This window comes from Ptychodera flava, chromosome 18, assembly GCF_041260155.1.
Source record: "Ptychodera flava strain L36383 chromosome 18, AS_Pfla_20210202, whole genome shotgun sequence".
Lineage (NCBI taxonomy): Eukaryota > Metazoa > Hemichordata > Enteropneusta > Ptychoderidae > Ptychodera > Ptychodera flava.
Genome location: NC_091945.1, coordinates 32,393,608 through 32,407,332, shown reverse-complemented (window position 1 = coordinate 32,407,332; position 13,725 = coordinate 32,393,608). Strand labels below are relative to the sequence as shown.

Here is a 13,725-nt window from a genome sequence, read left to right as displayed (position 1 = left end):
TTTTGTTATTTTGCAAGTTTATAAATAGTGTAAAAATGGATGTTAATGTGTACCATAAATCATAGTGTCAGCCTTACACAGTCCTTCATTGTCTGCTATCATATGGTCTCCGCACTATTCTCTTCAATACTTATTCATTTTTTTTAATCGTCATGTTTTTGGTGTGTTTCTTTTTTTCCCCTTGATGCAGACGGCATTGCACTGGGCAGCAAAACATGGCAACAAGGAAATGATAAAACTATTGGCGGGAAGACGAGGTCTTGACATCAACACAAGAAGTGTGAGTGTTAATTTAGTGTTTGTTGTTCATGCACACCTTTCTTGCCTGACATGGAGGCATCGATCCTCAGTATGTTGTGTGACCATCAATGTGTGTGTTCAGGAGCCAAGTATGCTTGCAACTGTGGATGGTTATCATTGCCTAACTTGTCTCGGCCAAGAGTGGGAGATCAGACATCATCTGCCTAACTCAACTCCTCAGTGCCACAGATAATGATTGCCAGTGGTGTCCATCACCTAACTCACCTATGGGCTTATTTGACCTCAGTTAAAATATACTCAGTCAGATTTTGTCCTATTATACATTGAGCAAATATTGTTTGCTAATTTAGATGAAGGTTTTACAGAGACAATCTGATAGTAATCTGATATTTTGAAAATATTTCAAAATAGTTTATCACCCTTAACAGACTGGAGGATGTGTGACCTGCTTCTGTAAGATTTATCAATCTACCAGTGATAGTTGACAGTTCTACAATAGTTGAAAAATGATTATGGTACTGATAATGTTATCAAAAGCGTGTATCAAAAAAGGGTCATTAAATGTTACTTATTTTCCTATAGGGAATATTTTTCTAGTTCTGGGCATTTATTTATCGGTCAAAAGATACACGGGTAGATTAATGTTTTCAGGGTAAGTTTTTTCAAAAAGATAAGGGCACATTGATATGTTTGATATTTACATTGCGTTCCATTCAGAATTATCCATTTTTTTTTCACTGCTGGTTTGTGTGGACTTGCTGACATAGCATGGGGTAAGTTGCCGATCTTTAGTTTCCCTATATTGTACTAGAATTGCACAAAGCAAGCAACTACTTCCATATGACCAAGGCTGTCGCTCTCAAATGTTCATTGTAAAATATTTAAATTAAACTTTCCCAGCTACGAAGTATTCTATCATTTGCCAGGATATTAGCTTCCATCGTCTGGACTCACCGTAAGATATATGAAAAATTCCACACTTTCCACACTTAGTCAACACTGCCGCTCTGAGGGAGAAGTGTAATAACGCCATCAAGTGGCTCTCAGTACCAATGCCTTTGTTTTTTTAACAGGGATACACACCCCTACATTTGGCATCAATTCATGGACATGACGCAATTATCCAAATGCTAGTGACAGACTTCAGTAAGTATGACCATCGAAGTAGAAAACTGAAATTGTCTTAAATTGCATAAATACTACCAACACCATTCTTGAAGATAAAAGTGAACGCTTAATGTACAAAGAAAAATGGATGTGGCAATTCATGTTATAAAATTGATTTACTGCATGATTTGATCCCCTGACATATCTTTAGCAACTAAAACTGTCAGGAATGCTTACATTATGGATTTCAAGTTGCAATGAAACTATCATTCAATACTTTGATGTTCAAAAATTTTCAAAAAAGTCACCAAATTTTGATTGCTAGGTAGACTGAGAAGTATAGAAGCCCACAAAGAGTGTACCGGTATATATTTATTTTCATAGATGTTACAATAATTTTCAGGGAAAACTGAGAGAAAATAAGTGAAGAGCTTATTATTTTGTCTGTTGTCCAGTTTAACCATGAACACATTTTAGATTTACATGCTTATAGTGTAATACTGCACAGGCTTCAAGAAGAGTTGACACAAACCCCAGAATGGTGAAAATTTTTCGAGTGTTATCATTTGTCCGCAAGGCATGTTCTACTCAGTGTATGTCCCATTAAATTGTGAAACCATTTTCGGTAATATAGCAGAATGACCTTTGTTAACCAGATGGTTACACATTGCTGTTTTTTCCTAATTTGCATTTCAGAAGCCAATGTTGACATCCGTGACTGCAACGGAAAGAAACCGAAGCATTACCTTAAGAAGAACACCCCAAATTACATCCAACGTAAGCTTGATAGTTCTAAGGGTAGTAATGACCCAGAAAGTAGCAACAATGGCAATGGTGATTTTGTATTTGATGATGTAGAAGAAAGGGGAGTCTCTAGTTTTGTTAGAGCTCTCAGTTACAGATTTTCTTTCCGTAAAGATTCACCCAGGAAAGGTTCAATGAGAAAGAAGAAATCTAGCAATACTTCTACTCTTTAATATAACTCTCCAAAAGCTGTCTACTTACAGAATTTATTGAAATCAATACTTGCATGCCACAACTGTAGTTCTGAATATTTTTAGTCAGTGTTCTATAAGTGAGATAGCCTTGTAAATGAGAGAAGTGTTTTGCTAGTTCATGTGTACGCTGAGCCAAATTCACTGTTCATCTTCATTGCAAAAGAATTGTTTTACAAATGTTTTCATCATTGCCCAGCCTCTCTCTAAGCTTTCTAGTCTTCAGTGATTCCCAGTGCAATGTTTGTAAGGGGCAAGGTGGCTTTTCTGGCCGTACACACATTGTTAAACAAACCATGATTGGTTGGATTGGAAGGCTGCTTACACAGGAATGGCTACCTGCATGTGCAATGTAACGCTGATTATGATTGGTGGAGGGTGTCAAGTACTTGTATAGCAGATGAAGGAGCAGTCTTGTTACGAAGGGAATGATATTTTGCCACCAAAGAAAATCAGTTTGTGAATTATAAGTTACCAAAAACAGAAATTCAAATTCCCAGTACTAATTTTTTCGGAATCTAAATATTATATGATTGACATGGGGGTAAGAAATATTGACCCAGTCAATCGAATATGAATGTTAAAATCATTAACTTTACGAGCATGGTTCATGAGTGCAGTCAGTGTATTTACATTTATGTTCAAGATTTTAGGGCAGGTGGGAAAATTATCATTGATGTCTGTATGTGCACATGTGTTGAAGGGGGACTCTGTAGGTTGATGTTACTATGTGTCTCTGTGTGTGTCTGTGTGAGTGTATCCTGGCACTTCAGATTTCCTGCTATGCTAGCCCAAGGTTCACAGTCTATTTACAGATGTTGCTCGTTCATATCTGTTCAGCTGTTTATATATGTGGATATTTGTCTCTGTAATATTTTAAGTTAAAAGAAGTCAAGTTTTTAGGAATCGCCTAGAAAATTCATAGTGTTACAATTAATTTTATTTAAACACTTTTAGGACTTTAATATTTATTTTGCAGATTTTAGGCTATCAAATTATAATAGCCTCTGATTCGATACTTTACTTGAAAATGAGTCAAAAGCCCTGAGAGCAGTCATGTTTGCCTGTAAGACAGATGTTTACAGAAATAGGTGTTATGATGAAGTCAGAAAAATGAACTATAAAAGTTGATTTGGGACACCAAATTGCAAAAGATTAATGTTTAGACTTCAAGGGTTATTGTGTCATCATGGAATTTAGGGATGATATTAAATGCTTGTGAATATGTTGATATTAGTAAGATTTTAGTTTACTGTTGTTTAACTTAAGGTCTGATTGCATATGCATTATACATTTTGCCGAAGGATATTTGCAATAGTTTCATAGACGTTTTTAAATTTGACGTGGCCCGGTCTAAAATTGTTAGAGTGACGATATGTAAACAGGCCTTCATATTTCAGTTTTATTATTTAATTTATAGTATTGTGACCAAAAGGTCAAAAAAGGGCTTTGCATGCAACCAGAGGTGGTTTCTGACACGTCACAAATACTAGTATATTGTCAATGCAAAAACAGTGCAATATAAAGCCATTTGTACCAATCACAGTCACAGCTTGGTCAGTATTTTGGCAGATTGCTCCAAAATATCTGCTCTTCTTTTTCGTCAGACCTTGAAAGTTCAATTATGGCAAAATGTTCTGTACAGTACTTGTTATATGTTTGTAATAGCTCAAAGTTTCATTGTGCATGTGTACCATGAGAAAAGAGCTTTAATTATTCTAGGAAAATATATAAAAATGTACTAATGTGCGTACAAAAGTTAATTTTTGTGGTGTTCTCTGACCATGATAATATTTTTGCTGACTGCTTGAAAAAGCACATTCCAAGATGACTTTTATACATTGCATTACTGTATGTAGGTTGTCATTTTCAAAATTAGACCAGCTTCTCACTTGACTGCAAAAATTGTGTGGACCTCAGTTTAAATTTGTCGTAAATGTTAAAATAACTGCAATTTTTAGAGAAACAGTTTTCATAATGGCTCCATACAGGATGTGATGTAGCAAAGGATGCTAAAATTATGAGGCCGTAACTGTGCAGTGTAACAAAGAAATAATTTTTAACACTTCTGGTGTAGTAGTTCAAATACTCTGCTGGCTAAGGTACTCAATAATGTAAACATTTCTAATAAATTCAAACATTTTTGCTGTCTAAGAGGCAATCTGTACTAATTTTGAAAGATGTATATTTTTATCAATTTTTTTGTATTTTTTTAAGTTACTGCTTGTTTTACTTCGCCATGACATTTTTACCATCTGTCTTCATCCCCAAAGTAACTGTGAATAGTGTTAGATAGTCTTGTATGTGTATTTTAACCTTGTCAAATATCCCCCTAACATATGTTTTCCATAAAGGCAGCTTGCAGTGTCTGGTACTATCCAGTTTATATTTTGCTTTATTTTTAACCTTTGACCCCCCTCCCATTTGTAGTGTTTGTGAATTTACACCTGTGTAGTGTACACCCAAACCAATTTTCAATATTTTAACAAATAAGAATAAAAGGCTATCCACTGAGATTGCACTAGTACACTTGGTTTATTTCCGTTTTCTTGCGTCTGCATGGCTTTTGTTTTCACCCCGGGCACGGATTCTTCTAACTGGTGGTTGTTCCTCTGACGTTGTTTTGTCTTCCACTGTCATTCCAACCCTGAAACCACTGGCAGCTGCAGTGTCATGAAAGCTAGCTGTGATTTCACATCAGCTGTTTGCGCACCAACCATCCTTTGTTCTGTTCACATCGCTATGGCAGTAAAAAATGCAGTGTCTTCCACGACTAAAAGTCAATGATGATAAAATTTTATGGACACACTCAAATTTTAACAGCAGAAATAAATCATCACAGCTTGGCTTGTGAAGTTGCTTTTCAGAAAAAATCTCACAAAGCAGAAGAGCATATTAAAAAAGGGGCAAAGTTGCTATCCTACTCAAATATTTATTTGTAAATCTTTTTTAAATTTGTAAATGCAATATTTATTAGGTGTAAAACAGACTAACATATACACACTTGCAGCCTTTCACATACACATACACTTACACATACCATGGACAGTCTGCCACTAAACTGTCTATGCACAGATGCATATATGTGTGAGTCTGTGTGTTTGTGTGTTTTGTACAGACATACTTGCATACATGTACACACTCACATACTGATACAGTGATATCTCCAACTGTGTGTAACACCAAACCATACCACACATTTCAGACAGGATAAACAATAATGCAAAGAGATAGCAACTTTGTCACAAAGTCTACATTCAATTTTAATTGTACAGATGTTGGAAAGTTTACTTATGCTTATGTTTCCTACTTGATCCCCTTCCCACCCACGTCTCTACCCTCCCCTTCTCCCAGTGTTTGTTTGCGTACACACATTTGGAAAGTGTAGTGTGTCTGATACAGTATTCATATCTTGATCTCATTGTTTTTCTTCCTTGTTTTAAGCAGAGATGTTACAGGGCAATGTAGGTAAGAAAAATTGTCAGTTTCTCTTTAATTCTCCTGGGCTGTCATGGGAATGGTTTAGCTGCCGTAAATGTAGTCCATGGTAGTGATTTTAGCTTATATTAAGGATGATAGGTAAATGGTTTTGGCCAAGCTGATACCATCACTGTTGAATGTTAAATATAACTTCATTAATAAATCTGGGGAAGCCAGCCCAGTCATGTGGCAAGAAAATTCTGGTAAAATTTACCTTCGTACCATCCTTGACAAAAACACGAGGGCATATTCAGCTGGTTGGATGGGCTGACTGGGTGAGCAAGCCAAAAGGGCTACATTACTGCAGTGATCTCAAGATGTTTGGTAATTTACGTGTTTATAGTAGATGTTTGCAGACACTGTGCAAAGGTGTGTTCAGAAGAGGGCAAATTCAACCTGTATTGAAATCATCAGAATATTTTCCAAAGTGTTGAAGTTCATTATTATACAGATACACATTCAGAGTTAGAGTTTTAAAAAAATTGAAAATTGCAAAATATACATGGTAGGTTAAAACAATTAAATTATTATTTGGAAGTAAATTTTATTTCATGTCATATGGTGAAGACCGAATGAATGAATTTAAAGTGTGAGTGATTAATCTATTGCCTTTTGCCAATTTACAGTGTATACTGTTAGAAAGAGGCAACACAGATCTAATTCCATGGAGAAGAAACGAGCCAGTGTTTCATTCTTCAACAAACCACTGAAGTGGGGATCAGCGGAGAATCTGAGCCAGAACAAGAAAGAGAAGACTCCGCCAGCAACGCCACCTCACTCACCGGCTCTGAGAAGAGGCTCCGAGCCCGGTGCTGTGGACAAAGAGGTAGTGTGTAACTCTGTCACTGGAAATATAAATCAGAGTCTTGGCTTTATTGGGATACAGGTTATGCTTGGCTTGTCACCGAGAGATGGTCATTACCCCTTGTTCAGAATTTCTACCCTTGTCAACACATCGTGCAATCACCGTCCGAGCCCATTGTATGCCTTCAGACACCCTGTCTCTTCTGTAGGGTGCTTGCTTATTCGCTGAAAATGTATGAATGGGAATATTTTTAGCATCATGTATACACATCAAAGGGGGGTAACCTTGCTGGGCAGTTGCAGTGAATATTGATTGATCCCATAATGGAATATTGTATATACCTCTTCAAATTAATTTTTTCTCATTTTGAACAACAAAATTATCGCTTTTCTCATTAAAATATGATATTTTAGTCTCCAATAAAGTACTTTGAATTCAGTGTGTCATCAGTATCAATGTTTTGCCAACATGCATTGAAGTGTTGACCTGACATCAATTCTAACTTATGAACATTATACATATAGAGGTTGTGATTACAAGCTGAATACTACTGTACTACTGGCATTTCAATATGCATCAGGATTCATTGCTCAAAGTGATACCTACAGTAGTACAAATACATGGAGAAATTATCAACTATCCTTTGGGTAGTAAAACTTAATAGATAATACCAGTTCTTATTTAAGATTGTGTGCACTTCAGTTTACACCTTTAAACATTTCACTTGTACAAACTCATACTTCAAAATCGGTAGAGAAACTCACTGAATTTACCAACATATCACTACAAATACTTATTGCTTTGTGGTTTTTCATATGATGTAGTTGATGCCACCTCCAAAGGCACCAAGTAAGAGAAGTAGAAGAAAGAAAGAGTCAGTGTCTGGATCAAGGTGAGAAACTAAATATTTCTCAGAACAGTTGTCTAGGATCTGTCCTTGGTTATGGTATACACTGTGCTTAGGTGGATGTTTAGCATACACCGTAAGCAAGGAGAGGTTCTAGACTATCAGAAAAAGTAGATTGATGACAGGGCTCAGCAGTATTCCTGACAAGACAGTTTTTACTTTGTATTAAAATGCATCATGTGCAAAATGTAGATTTATGAAAGTGTATCTGTTTAGATGTGTCTGCTGACAGAATTCTGTACAATGATTGTTCATGCTCATAGATGTATTTTCAGCATGCTCCAATCTCAGTATGATCTGATGATATTTTTTCTGTTGTTTATTTCTTCTGATTAGCAGAGATGACAACATTTCATGAAAAAAAGACCATCTAGTCTTGTCATATTTCATCAGCAGTTTCACAATTACAGTATTACATCATCTATCATTCATTAGAACCTTGTCAAAGATGGAATGTATTCTTTTCGCATTGATCAAAATTATTCTCTTATCAGTTGAAGCACATTTTATCATGTAAGTAAAATTTCTTTATATGATCTGTGGGCAAAAATAATCATGCTACTACTCACAAGGGGTTGTATCATGTTGAAGTAACTCATACAATGAATGGTTTGTCTTCAGCAGAGATTCTGAACACAGAAGATCACAGTCCGATCCAGACCTCCTTGTTCAGTGATGCTTTGGTTGCCGTCTTCACCACCAGTACAAATACTTGTATTGTCCTGCCATAACCTCTGCAGCAGCTGACTCAGTATTGAACACTGCCAACTCATAAAAATAACTCATTTTTACTAAATTATGCTTTTTGCATTTATTTATGTAATAATGTACCCCTCCCAGACCATAAATGAATGAAAACAAACTATGTACAACATAATGTATGGGGCAAGGCCAAGTACATTATGGAGTTCAAAGTTTGCTTGAGTCCATTATGGGCTGGGAGGGGGTATATTATTGCTATTATTTTATAGTCTTGGCAATGCCAGGGAATTTGTAGATGTAGAAAACATCTGGGACCAAAATAGTGGATAATCGGATACATTATCAGTAATAATTTCGGGGGATGATGTCACAAAATTCACTGGTATTGACACGTCTATAATATAATATGTATTATACCGGACATCTTTAGAAACTTCCGTCACACACTAGTATCAGATGTTATGGGGAGTTCAAATCATGTCTTGCCACATGAGATAATTTATTTTGACACAGAAAAAGATTATTTATTTCCTGTGAACTGCTCAACTGTTCACCGTATGTACCGTACTTCCAATAAGTTTTATCAATCATGACTTGACAACAGCTGAAAATGAATGCCAGTCTTGGGTACTGATAACCAGTGTAAACTAGAAGTGTAATCGGTAGGATACTGATAACCAGTATAAACTAGAAGTGTAATCGGTAGGATACTGATAACCAGTTTAAACTAGAAGTGTAATCAATACTGGTGTATGTTTTCTACAAGCAGGGTTTCAAAATTGTTATACCAGCTATTTTTAGTCCCCACAGACACCGTCCGGGGGGACTTATAGGTTTGGTCATGTGCGTGCGTGCGTGCGTGCGTGTGTGCGTGCGTCCATCCGTTCACGCAGATATCTCAGAGATGCAAGGAGCGATTTCATTCAAACTTGGTACAAGGATTACTTCATATGTCATACAGATGCACGTCGATTTGTTTTGTGATACGATCCAATATGGCCGCCAGGTGGCCATTTTATTACGATTTTTTCATGTACAAAGCCATAACTCAGACATGTTTCAACCGATTTTATTCAAAGTTGGTACAAGGACATTGACCAATGTCATAGATATGCTTGTCGATTTGTTTTGTGATACGATCCAATATGGCTGCCAGGCGGCCATTTTATTACGATTTTTTCATGTACAAAGCCATAACTCAGACATGTTTCAACTGAATTTATTCAAAGTTGGTACAAGGACATTGACCAATGTCATAGATATGCACGTCACTTTGTTTTGTGATACGATCCAATATGGCCGCCAGGCGGCCATTTTATTATGATTTTTTCATGTACAGAGCCATAAGTCAGACATGTTTCAACCGATTCTTTTCAAAGTTGGTACAAGGATATTGACCACTGTAATAGATATGCATGTCAATTTCTTTTGTGATACGATCCAATATGGCTGCAGTGTGGCCATTTTGTTACAATTTTTTCATGTACAGAGCCATAACTCAAACATATCTCAACCGATTTTATTCAAAGTTGGTACAAGGACATTGACCTATGTGATACATATGCACGTCAATTTGTTTTGTGATACGATCCAATATGGCCGCTAGGCAGCCATTTTATTATGATTTTGTCATGTACAGAGCCATAACTCAGACATGTTTCAACGGATTTTTTTCAAAGTTGGTACAAGGATATTGACCAATGTCATAGATATGCATGTCAATTTGTTTTGTGATATGATCCAATATGGCTGCCGTGAGGCCATTTTGTTACGATTTTTTCATGTACAGAGCCACAATACTCAGGCATATCTCAACCGATTTTATTCAAAGTTTGTACAATGACATTAACCTATGTCATACATATGTACGTCAATTTGTTTCATGATATGATCCAACATGGCTGCATGGCAGCCATTTTGTTACAATTTGTTCACGTCCTTTGGACACGTACGATTTTATTCACCAATTTTATTCAAACTTAGTGCAAGGACATTGACCTATGTCATACATATGCACATTGATTTGTTTTGTGATACAATCCAATATGGCCGCCCGTGTGGCCATTTTTTTCCCCGATTTTTTCATGTCCGGAACCATAACTCAGACATGTATCCAGCGAATTTATTCAAAGTTGGTACAAGGACATTGACTTATTTATACATTTGTATGTCGATTGGTTTCACAAGGTGGTCAAATATGACCACATGAAGGCAATTTTGTTATGGTTGTTTCATGTCGAGAGCCATAACTCTGGCAAGTCTCAACTGATCCTATTCAAAGTTGGTACATGGACATTGACTTATGTAATACATATACGGTACGTGTTGATTTTTTAAACAGTAAGATCAAATATCGCTGCATGGCGGTGATTTTGTTACAATTTTCTAATGTACAGAGCCATGACTCAGACATATTTCCACCAGTATCATTCAAAGTTGGTACAAGGACATTGACCTATTTCATACATATGCTCGTCAATTTGTTTCACGTCATGTAGCAGTAACATGTCAATTATTGAAGTTTTGTAAGTAGGCTGATATGTCAAGAAATACTGCACCAAATTTCATGAAACTTTGCACATTGCTTTAACATTGAAAAAGATATTTATCAGTGTCATTTTAATTAATTTGTAATTGCATATGTAATGAACTTTCCTAATTAGAGTGATATAGCCACAAATTAATACAACGTCAAATTTGATGAAACTTGATACAGATGTTGATCTCATAGTTTGTTGTAAATACTGCATCAAACTTCATGAAATATGGTACCAGTGATAATCTATTAAGTATTAGGATTGTATGCAAAAATTTTTTGCAACACCCTGTTGATTAATTCCTAGTTGACTCATTTTATGAACTTTAGGATGGTGGCCTACATTGGTTTTATGTTTTCATCACCATGGAACTCATTCTTGGCCATTGAGTGCCATCTGTATCAAAGTATTTTTATCACAGACCTAATTAATGAAGAGGACTCTATCCTCTCTGAGGACTTGTAATCAAAGTACCCATTAACAAGTGGGGACTGTGTCATCAACGATGACTTGTTGTATTTTGCTATAAGCACCCCATAAATCTTTCAATCATGTTTTCTCAGTTATCTTGAAACAGTTTAAAACTGGTCCTGATCAACATGAGTTGATAACTTTGATTATCAGTTCTTTGAATTTATTTGTGATTAATTATAGCAGTTTAAAATATTCATAATATTTAACATACTTTTGAAGTCACTATAAATTATTAATAATTAGAAATATGTTCTGTATTGTCAGAACATGAGAATGTAACTAATTATAACCAAAGGTACATGGCCAGTTCACTTCCAGTCTGAACAGACTTTCCATACTTGTACGTTGGATCCATTTATACCCAGTACTTTTAATGGTTAGAAATCTCAACTAGCGTGAACCATTTGTGATTACAGGGTGAAACCATAGGATGTAGACAGTTTTCACAAGTGCTGTTGATTGAACAATCAATGTGCAATAATTTTTAGAAACGCAATAAAATGAAATACTGCTGTATACATCTGCTTCATTGTCTTTTTATGAGAGATGCTTGCTATGATTGGCGATGATGTCGTGATATTTGGAATTTATCCGTCACTTTAAACCAAGCTGTGTGAAAGAACAGATGGTGTACATGATGTGCTGATGTGTGCTTCTGAAGTTTATCATTTGAGCTGCTCATTGTGGTCACACAAACCTGAATGCTGGAAGCATACTATGGGACAAGAACAGTATTTCACCGAGCTATTACTTTCCAAAATTTTTCACTATCCTGAACATTTCAGTGGCATGAAAACTCACATGTCCATCCCTACCCTGCCTATATTGCTGTTCAGTTTAATCTCCTTGTCTTTATTCATTGGATGGGTTTCATTCACCAAAAGGCAGCATTAAATAATGACATTATAGCAGCTACCAACTTACTGCATTAACAGCAGAACTCTTATCAGCACAGATATACAGTAGGAGTGACGGCAAAATTTAAAATGTGTTGGTTGATAGAGGGCGCCCTGTACAATAACAGGTAACACAAGTGTTCAATCAGACAACGATGTGATTCACATACAATTGCACAAAATCACAGTGGTTTGTTGTAAATTTGTTGCTTTGTTTTTCCAAAGTGAGTGCCAATCATTACAGTTGTCAGTGTTCTCTGTCCAGAAACTTCCCTCTAAGTACATCTATCTTGCTTGCACCAATGAAACTTCAGTGTTCTTTATGATTCTGTTCCACAATTCTGAGTGCTCACAGTCATTCCAAGTCAAAACTGAATGCGGATGCCTGGTTTGCTGTATTATTTGCTAGAGATTTTCATGCATGTTGCCATGGTGACTCTCCATATCTCTACGGATGTGCATTCGAATGTTGAATCATGGTTGCACAGAGAAGTCCGATATTTATCATGTCAGCCAGCAGTAATGAAGAAGGCAAAATATTATCAGGCAAATAGTTCTCGTACATTCTGTCAAATGTATTATAGGATTCCGTCTCAAGTGTCAGATCTACTTCTCATGTCTGTGACATGACTAGATTGTGGCTTTTTTGTCACACTGTACATTTGGCATTTACAGGTAGTTGGGTATATCCTGGTAATAGGCCAAACCCGGAATTCGAATCGACCATGGTACAAACAAAGCCATGTGCGCAAACGCGCTTAGACGTACATGTATTTCCATACGCGTTAGTACACATGTGGGCTTGTTTGTACCAGCATCACGTGATAATTTGGGCGTACTGAGTCTGTAGAACGCATCGCGTCCTTTTCATTCCGGAGTAGAACCATTGGGAATTCCGACAACAAACTGTGTGAGCAATGAAGGCTTTAGAAATTATATCAAAGTGTACAAGTTTCTAACTGAACATCATATTGAAGATTCACACAAACTTTAGACAGGTAACAACAGATATCAAGGTCTTCTGAATCTTAAACTGAGTCTGCAAAGAGTTTAATTGGGAGAACTGATCGAAAAGCAGGGTTATTGATTCAACATATTGATCATTGCAGTTCACATGAAACTGTTCAACATTTTATTTGTAAACTTAGTTCCTAGTGTTGTATAGTATCAAACAAACTCATCAGTCTGTAATGATTAATTGACAATGCCAAAACTGATTGGTCTTACACAGGCCATTTTAACGAACAAAGTTGCTGTATTTCAGTGATTTTTATTTCGTGTGAGAAGTTATTTGTTTTTCTGTATACTGAAATGTTGAATTATCAATCATCAGAGCTCTCCTCACGCGTGTTTACATTTAGGCGACATTATTTCAGGTATATACCATAAATTATTTCATTGAGGCATTTATAATTTCTACAAGCGGGTAGTAGAGATCTGACGACTGACAATTTACCATGTTTTCAGTGAGCAGAAAGACATGAATAGTTACTCGAAAAAATAACAGAAATAATTTGGAAAGATAGCAACAAATGACAAAATAAAGACAAAGTGAGTTCAG

At 36.2% G+C, this 13,725-nt stretch overlaps 2 protein-coding genes across 10 annotated transcripts in view; both read left to right on the top strand.

Annotated features, from left to right (window-relative positions):
- LOC139117410 (ankyrin repeat domain-containing protein SOWAHC-like) overlaps positions 1 to 632 on the top strand; it is a 74,459-nt gene extending 73,827 nt beyond the window's left edge. For 4 of the 7 annotated variants that reach the window (XM_070680502.1, XM_070680501.1, XM_070680504.1 and 1 more), the window contains one exon: positions 191 to 632. In XM_070680502.1, coding sequence (XP_070536603.1) covers positions 191 to 493 — 303 coding nt within the window. In that variant the 3' untranslated portion in view covers positions 494 to 632. The remainder of the gene's footprint in view (positions 1 to 190) is intronic. The other 3 variants (XR_011548529.1, XR_011548530.1, XR_011548531.1) reach the window with 1 other exon arrangement.
- A 274-nt stretch (positions 633 to 906) lies between these two features.
- LOC139117411 (uncharacterized) lies at positions 907 to 11,784 on the top strand. 3 transcript variants are annotated; one of them, XM_070680508.1, is made up of 7 exons: positions 907 to 1,034; positions 1,335 to 1,407; positions 2,065 to 2,145; positions 5,811 to 5,831; positions 6,470 to 6,669; positions 7,473 to 7,540; positions 8,180 to 11,784. In XM_070680508.1, the coding sequence occupies exons 2-7, from the start codon at positions 1,389 to 1,391 to the stop codon at positions 8,229 to 8,231; spliced, it is 441 nt and encodes a 146-aa protein (XP_070536609.1). In that variant the 5' UTR covers positions 907 to 1,034; positions 1,335 to 1,388; the 3' UTR covers positions 8,232 to 11,784. The 3 variants fall into 3 exon arrangements, with proteins under 3 accessions (XP_070536609.1, XP_070536608.1, XP_070536610.1); XM_070680507.1 differs by having other exon boundaries at positions 8,177 to 11,784; XM_070680509.1 differs by lacking the exon at positions 5,811 to 5,831 and having other exon boundaries at positions 8,177 to 11,784.
- Positions 11,785 to 13,725: the final 1,941 nt, after the last annotated feature.

Excerpts from the sequence above, each read along its gene's own strand:
- LOC139117411 (XM_070680507.1), top strand. Across the intron at positions 2,146-5,810 it reads CACCCCAAATTACATCCAAC|AGATGTTACAGGGCAATGTA; the intron begins GTAAGCTTGATA and ends TGTTTTAAGCAG. Across the intron at positions 6,670-7,472 it reads CCGGTGCTGTGGACAAAGAG|TTGATGCCACCTCCAAAGGC; the intron begins GTAGTGTGTAAC and ends CATATGATGTAG.